The sequence below is a fragment of the Camelus bactrianus genome, chromosome 5 (genome assembly GCF_048773025.1).
Source record: "Camelus bactrianus isolate YW-2024 breed Bactrian camel chromosome 5, ASM4877302v1, whole genome shotgun sequence".
Lineage (NCBI taxonomy): Eukaryota > Metazoa > Chordata > Mammalia > Artiodactyla > Camelidae > Camelus > Camelus bactrianus.
Window position 1 is genome coordinate 92,468,395 of NC_133543.1, and position 8,582 is coordinate 92,476,976.

At 47.7% G+C, this 8,582-nt stretch overlaps 1 protein-coding gene across 1 annotated transcript in view; it reads right to left on the minus strand.

Annotated features, from left to right (window-relative positions):
- Positions 1 to 8,020, minus strand: part of AP1S3 (adaptor related protein complex 1 subunit sigma 3) — a 56,905-nt gene extending 48,885 nt beyond the window's left edge. Inside the window, exon 1 of the mRNA XM_074364389.1 lies at positions 7,837 to 8,020. Within this exon, the coding sequence (XP_074220490.1) occupies positions 7,837 to 7,839 (3 nt within the window). The 5' untranslated portion in view covers positions 7,840 to 8,020. The remainder of the gene's footprint in view (positions 1 to 7,836) is intronic.
- Between the last annotated feature and the right edge of the window lie 562 nt (positions 8,021 to 8,582).

Here is an 8,582-nt window from a genome sequence, read left to right on the forward strand (position 1 = left end):
TTCTCCTAAAAACAGCCTGGCTAATCTTTAGGGAGTGCATGTCAGGTACCAGGCCCCACCTAAGGGCTGAACCATATTGGCTCATTTAATCTTCAGGAAAATTTAAGAAGTGACCTGGTCATGAGAGCAAAGAGCAGAGTGTCTGGATCACAGAGCCTGCACACAGGGCCCGGAGCTATCTGCCTCACTGCATTTCCTGCCGCCTGTCACACCCACAACCCACACCCGCCTTTACAAGTGAGCACCTGAAGGCTTCCTGAGATGCTGTATGTATGTTGGGTAGCTCGCCATTCACACAACAAAGACGTCTCCGCCACCGGAAGACATTCTGACATTCCTCCCGAAAGAAACCATTTTTTTCCACGTCTCTTCTCATAGCTTTGGTTACATAAAGAAAAGTCGCTTCCTTGATTTTTTTTTTTTTCCTCAAGGAAGGCGAGGGAAGCTGTGGGTGGGCAGCAGACACTGAAATTGGGGCGGAAACACTCAGTCATAATCTGAATCTGATACCGGCTTTGACTGGTCCTTCCTGACTTTTCAGGGACATGACTTCTCGGGCTTGCGAGAATGTTCCACTGCCTACAGAATGCAGGGAGGCCAAACCCAGATGACCTGACAAGCATCTCTGTACTCTAATGGCTCCATCCTTTGAAGCGACGAGAAATGCAATTTTATCTCATTACCGAAAGTGGTCAGAGTCGGTGAAGTGAGAAAGATGGATCACGTTTTTTCCCTCAGCTATTCTGTTCTCATTCAAAAGCAAGGTACAATCAGCAGTCCTGGAAGCCTGGCCAAGAGCCCAAGTTAAAGAGGAAAAAGGAGAGAACATGTCTGTGTGCGTATACGTGGATGTGTGTACATGGATGTGTATGCATGCATGCGTGTGTGTATGTGTTTTAAGGAAACTTCTGCTTCCATCCCAATTCCAGACACATCCAAGCGTAGGAAGGTAAAAACAAAACAGAGTTCTGCTGGAGAAGTCGTATAAATGGAAATATTTTTAAAGTCATTTTTCATATAATTTAAAAGGAATTCCATCCAAATAGAAAAACCTGAAATGTCTAATAGAACATGCCATAAAGAGTGAATCTTTCTGCCACACCAGATGTTTAGAGCCCTTCCCGGAAACAGTCACTGTCTCTAGTATATCCTTCTGGATGTGTTTTGTTTGTAAGTAGGCATACCTGTCTCATTTTACGCAAACGGGGAAATAACACACGAGGTCTAAGCTGAAAAATTACACCAGATCTGATGATCGGGGCAGATGTGGGAGGGGCCAGGGAAGCCATGGTGCCCTGTGCCCAGTGCTTCAAGGGAACGCGGACAAAAGCAACGCCAGCAGCAGAAGCACTAATCTAAGGATCTGATTTAAGGCAAAGGCGGAAGGATGGATATGGTTCTAAACTCTCTGTCCGGTCAGAACTGGTTCAGGAAGTAACTGAGCCCAGGCAGAGAGAGCTGCAGGAATGGCCCCAGCCCTCAGGCCATGAAGGGATGGGGTGACAGGGCCCCCAGTGGCCACCAAGGCCAGTCCTGCTCCCTGCTCCACAGGCCTGGAAGGGGCCCCCACACCACATCTGCAACTCCTATTAAGTACAAGTGAGATGATGAGTAACGAATGCTTTACGGCATAACCCTCTTTGTGCTGGGTACAAAATACATACTCAGAAAGTTTGGAGAACCTTCTCCCGAGAATGCAGGCTCCAGGAGAACAGGGGAGCTCCTGGCTTGTCAAGCATGACCTCAGGGGCCTACACCCAGACCTGGTTCTGCAGACACAAGAGCCCTGTGTTCAGAAGGGCACCACCCTTGATTTAACGCTTGGCTGCCACTGTCTCCAAATTCTCAATAAATTCTGAAGAAGAGACCCTACACTTTCATTTTGCCCTGGGCATCACAAACTATGTAGCCAGTCCCGCCAGGAACACTGCCTGTCATAGGGCAGGTAACCAATTTATTTGTCAAATACACATATGCATGAATTAATGGACGTTGCCTTAGAACGTGGGTCTACAGAACAAACCACCACATCATGGGAGGGGATAGCTCAGTGGCAGAGCACAAGCTTAGCATGCACAAAGTCCTGGGTTCAACCCCCAGTACCTCCATTAAAGAATAAATAAATAAATTAAAATAAACCTAATTGTCTCCCCTCACACAAAAATAAATAAATAAAAAGATAACATTAATTTTAAAAAACGGCGGGAAAGGGTATAGCTTAAGTGGTAGAGTGCATGCTTAGCATGCAGGAGGTTCTGGGTCCAATCCCCAGTGCCTCCTCTAAAAATAAATGAGTAAACCTAATTACCTCCCCCCTCATGAAAAATTAAATTAGATTAAAGTTGAAAAAAAAAAAAAGAAAAGAAAAGAACAATCGCCTCCACTGAATTCTGGCCAGCCATCTGTTTTTGTAAGTAAAGTTTTATTAAAACACAGTCACAGCCATTTGCATCTTGTCCGTGGCTGCTTTTGCTCCACTGTAGAAGAACTGAGCACTGCATGGCCCATGAAGCCCAAAATATGTACAACCCAGCCCTTTACGGGAAAATGTTTTTGACACCTGCCTTGGAACACTGTCTCACATTTTTCTACCCAAATAACTGTAACAGCAGAAAAGACAGGGAGCCTTGTGAGACCCAGAGGGTAAGCCTTAAGCCACTAGCCATAAACAAGCTATTTTTTAGGTTTTTATCTTTAAAGTTTATGTGAATTTTGCATCTTGGACCCAAATATATTAATGTTTTAATGCAAAACAAAATTTTTAATCTACAATGATCTGGATGAGTCATTTTTATTCCTTGAGGTCCCCCATCCCCTGCCTCCACCCGAGCCCACCCACCTCCACACCACACAAGGACGAGTATGCAAAGGGCCCAAGCTCGAAAGTTTGTAAACTGAGGCCTGAGTTCCTGCTGCTTGACAGACCCAGTGTGAAAGGAAGGCTCCCACTGGATCTAAGAGGTCACAGAACCTCACCCCACACCCACCATCTCTCACCAGTCCAGATGCCCTGCTAGAGGAGATCCAACAAGAGCATTAAAAGTGGAATCCTGAAAATATATACAAGATCTTGTGGTAGCTCATGGTGAAAAACAATGCGACAATGAATATATATGTATGTCCATGTATAACTTAAAAATTGTGCTCTACACTGGAAATTGACACATTGTAAACTAACTATAACTCAATAAAAAAAAATTTTTTAAACTATTATGTATAATTGTAAAATGATTATAAATCAATAAAAAATGTTAAAAAAAACTGCTATGTATAAAACAAGCTACAAGGATATATTGTATAACACAAGGAATATAGCCAATATTTTATAACTATAAATGGAGTCTAAACTTCAAAAACTGTGAATCACTATATTATACACCTCTAACTTATATAATATTGTACATTGACTATACTTTAATAACAAATATAGTAAAAGAAAAAAAAAGTGGGATCCTGACGTCCTTGCTCTTGACTGAATGTAACACAGGTCTACGCCCCAGCGCGCTGACTGTATTATTTTCCCCCAGGCAGTTTTCAGAAACTTTTTAGAGGGAGCTATTTTAGAACCCAGCTCTACCTGTTGGGAAGTTTTCAGACCTGGGACTTTGTCAGAGATTTTTTTGAAGGCCAGCTTCCTCATAGCAGTCAGTGGCATTTCATTTCTAACGTCAACAATTTGCAGTACCCCCTTGCCACTGTTAAAATCCTTCCTCTAGCCCACTGTTAGCAGCCACGCAGTAAGTCCTCTTTGGCTAGCCAGAGTGCTGCCAAGACAGTTTAGAAGATCCCTGAGAGGATTTTAGGGGTGTTTGCCTCTGATATCTGCACACACTCCTTTACATCACAGGATCTGGGGCTGCAAACGGTAGAAAAGGAGTTTCTCCTGGGCAAATGGCTCGCAAGGAAAGGCCCCAGGAAAGCAGGAACCCCAGGGAAGTCTCGGCCCTGGGAGAATCTCTGTGCAGCAACAGCAAAATAAAACTCAAGAATGACTCATAGAGATGTCAAGACACACTTACCTCTGGGGACTCCTACAGGGCGTTTCTTTATTTGTGTGGTGGGGAGGTTTACCTTTATCTATTATGTCTTTGTCCGTAATAAAATAATTCATGGGACCCCAAAGGACAGACATTGGAAACAGTGTGGCAAATCTGCACTCTGCTGAACATTTCCTTCCACTTGCTGTTAGTAAAATACTACTTAAAAATTGTAAGCTGTTGACAGTGTTTGTCACAAAAACCAGTATTGGGAACTCAGAAGTAACGATCCTGGTGAAGGGTGAATACAAGTCTCACTGGTGGTGTTGGGAGACCCAGGGGAAGGGCCTGTTATGGGTGAGCACTCTTGGGAGAAGTAAAACCCCATGGAGGGTCATTTCCAACCCTATTCGCAACCCCTCTACCCCACGGGAACTGTGGGCCAGCAGCCCAGACCAAGCCCAGAGGAGGAAAGCTCCCGCGGCTCTAACAGGCTACTTCACTCTTCAGCTGGAAATTAAACCACCTAAATAACCACACACTTAGCACCATTAAGCCTCAGACAATAAAACTGATATACTGTGATGGGGAGGGGGGGTCATGGCAGGATCTCCCGGCTCACAGTTAGGTACCTCCACCCTCACCCTCAGCAACCTCTTCTCACCTTTCCTATTTCTCTGTAATACAATGAGATTATGATGAACATGAGAAACTTGGAATTACTCGATGTAGGAAAACTCATGCTATTTTCAACATGATTTCAAATAAAGGAATGACTTCACAGTTCAGCTTGAGAAGGTCTCTCTCTCTCTCTCAAGTCAGATGTAAAAATCACACACAAAAATTCCTCTTTTTTTTAGCATAAGTCTATCTCACTTTAGATAAATAACACACATGAGAATTTGATTTGCAACACAAGATGCTTACTCATATTTCAAAAGGGGGCACCGTTTGAGTTTCTTTCAAGGGGTAATTTCCCTATTTTGTTCACAACATGGTTTTAAAAGTCACCTCAACTTTTCAGAAGCATTCGGACTGCATTAAGCGATATCCACATGCATTTTTATGAAGGGTGTTCCCAAAGCCTTTCAAACTTCACCCTATAAATCCTCGCTGCTGTCTTTTTGCAGGGAAGGAAGGAAGGAAGGAAGGAAGAAAATAAATGAAGGAACAAATGTTTAAAATCTTCCTTCCATCAACACTGTCAATCATTCAATAGTAAATTCTTCCCAGTAAAATGTTGAAGTGCACAGCGCTCAGAACCATGGGGATCCCCAAACACAATAACCCTAGCATTGTTTTCCAGAGCAGAGATTTCTAAACAAAGGCAGGGTGTAGAAGTACAAGGTTGATGTAACCAGTAATATCCAGGTGCAAACACATCCCCAGGATGCACAAGGTATGAAATCTCTGCACCAAAAACCTGGATCACTGGCCCAGCGGAAGCCAGGACCATCTTCTGTATGTAGGTACCAGGCGGGATGCTGTAAGCATCTTCTAGTTTCCTAGTGTAAGAGTCAGCAAGAGTCAGGACTGAAGCAGGGGAGATACAGGGAGTCACAAAGTGGCCCTCACCAAAAGGCCTAGAGGTGCCAGGCAATAAGGAGGGCCACTTCTGCTTCCCTACCACGTGACAATAATGGCAGATGAGAGGCAACAGCCGCTGAGCACTTACACCTGCATTAACGTACCAGAACCTGTCTGTGACTCCTTTTCACTCTTAAAAATTCTGCCCCAAAAACCTTTTGTTTATGTAGGTTGTAACCACTGATGTTTACTGTATTATGAATTTAACTAGAGAAAAATTTTAGATACTTATTAATTCACTTAAAAATTATAACCAATCTATCACACATTAACAGAAATAACTTTTTTATGAACAGTAACAATACTTCACAAAGCAAAAAATCAGTGAGAAGAGAGGCACTGTTATACATTTTGGCAAATTTCCTTAATGCCTAACTCAACAGAAGACAGCTGGACTCTCCTAACTGCTTTTGTATTCAGTCTGTTGCCCTCTCCCAGGTCACGTTTGCCTCAAGAAAATTGGAACAGTCATGTGAAAAGGGCAAATAATATCACTGTGCTATTATGAAGATAGGTTTGGCTTTGTCGAACTCTGGAAAGTCTTCATGATTCCGAACGGTACCCAGACCACACTTAGAGAACCACTGCCTTACGAGTTTGGAACATTTATTACTTTCATTTTACATATGAGCAACCTGGCATCGGGAGGTCAAGGCATGGTCCAAGGACACATTGCTGGGACAGGTCAGAGCAGGTAAAACGCAAAGAGCATAATACCCTTGTTTGGTTGTTTGTTGCAAGGACTGACTGAGATCATGAATGTAAAGAGCTGACCATTCTGCTTGGTTATCACAAGCACTCAGTAACATGAGTATTTCCCATTGTGCAAGGGACAGTGGAAAAGCTAGGGAAACTGCACATTTCTGATGAATGACTCATTCGACACCAGCACACCAGCAAGAAAAAATAAAACTCCACTGCAGGTGTTGTCCAGAGCATGGACGCAGCCCCAGCCCTTAGGGTGAAAGCAGTGTCTTGCTGCTCAGAAACTCTGGGACCTTATTCCACCCTCCATTAGGGAAATGATGCAGCAGGCTGCACACATGTCACCTTGTTCCTTGGGAAACCTGAGCAAGCCAAGAGAGCTGCTCCATTATTTACAGCCTCCTTTTTACACCACGCTGTATTTACAAGGAACCCTCAACAAACCACAATAGTGCCTCCAGTCTGGGCAGCCAAACCTCTCCTAAGAACCAGCACCTGTGGTCTTCCTGCCTAAGCGCTCAGCTCTGCCTCTCTTAACCCGCATGGCGCTCCTGCCCCTGCCTGCCCAGGGCGCAGGTCACTTCTGTTTCTCCTTGGATTTGGGAAGCCAGCTCACTGAGGGTCGTGAGTTCAGCCCACTGCCCTCTCAAAACACTACCCTAAGCTGAAGGTGAGAACAAGAGGAACCTGGAGCTACTACTTCCGCCCAAGTGCGGCCACCAGGATCTCTCACCTAGAGCACTGCAAACTGGTCTCCCTGTCTCCACTTTGACACCCTCCTCCTACCCCACCCTTCTGGTCTCCACAAACAGCCAAAGCGAGCTTTTAAAGGTACAGAAGAGATAAAGTCAGTTCTCTAGCTTAAAACGCTCCGAAGGCTCCCCCACTCCATTGGAATAAAAACCAGTCTCCTTAACTTGGCTTATAACATCTGGCCCCTGCCTACTTTTCTCGCTACAAGTCCCTCCTCTCTGGCCTTTGCCCCTTCTGCGCCCACTACCTTCAGTGCTCCCCCCAGGACCACCAACAGCTCAGATGTCCCCTCCTCAGAGGCCTTTGCTGTGTGCCCTCTGTGGAGCTGCCTCTCCATCCCTCCATCCGGTTGTACCTGAGACTCCAGAACACTCACTCTCGGAAGTTACCTTGATTACTAGTGCATTTATTACTCAACTCCCTGCCTCCAAATCCTCCTCCCAGACGGTAAGTCCCGGATAGCTTATCATCTACCTGGTCCCCGCGACATCTCCAGTGGCTGGCACCCTGCCTGGCACAAACTAAGCGCTCAGCAAACGGTCGAATGAATGAAGCGGCAGCGCTCGGTGGCCGCGAGCGTCCCAAGCCGGCTTTCCTGGTGCCCCGGGCGCGTCTTCATCCTCCGGGCGCCAGGACCACAGGCGAGCGCGGGCCAGAGGGGTGCCCAGCAGGGCCGGGCGGGACAGGCTGCTCCCCTACCCGGCCGCGCGCCCGGCCCGGCGCAGCATGTGCCTCCCGGGAGCGCGCACACACGCCCCCATCCCCCCGCTCCCCCGCCCCGGTCCGCCCCGCCGCCCCGCTCGCCCGCACTCACCATGGTGGCCGGGCCGCCGCGGCCCCCGGCCGGCGAGAGGTGAGCGCGGTGATGGACGCGAGGGCCAGAGGCGAGCGCAGGAGCCGGCGCGGCTGACAGGTGAGGAGCCCGCCTCAGACCATGGCTGCTTCCCACAATGCCCTCGAAGTGAAAGTTTGCAGACTCCTCCCCGCGCCGCTGCCCTCCCGCCCCTCCTATCTCCCTCCTCCCTCCCCCTCCCTCCTCCTACCTCTCTCTTTCTCCCTCCTCCTACCTCCCTCTTTCTCCCTCCTCCTCTTCCTCCGTCTCGTCTCCTTCCTCCCCCTCTTCTTCCCTCCTCCCTTCTCCCCCTCCCATCTCCTCCCCCTCTCATCTCCTCCCCCTCCCATCTCCTCCCCCTCCCTCACGCCTCTTCCCCTCCTCCTACCCGCCCCGCCCGCGCCCGCAGCTGGCCCCGCCCCGCTCCGCGCTGGCCGCCGCAGGTGCGAGTACACCTGCGCGCGCGCCCCGGCGCTGGGCCTGCTCTGCCCCCGCGCGGGTGGGCCGGCCCCCGCGGGTTCTACGAGGGGGCTGCTTTCCTGATTCTGCCGTGCGAATGTAACATTCATTCATTCCACAAACGTTTCATCAGACCTGACTTGCGGGAAATGTCTTAGGTTGTCTTGCCCTAAACCGCGTAAAGGAGGGAGCCTTTGGCAGAGCCGGAACTAGAAGCGATTTCCTGCCTCCGATTTCTTTCTTTACATATGTAAATTACATAATATAAC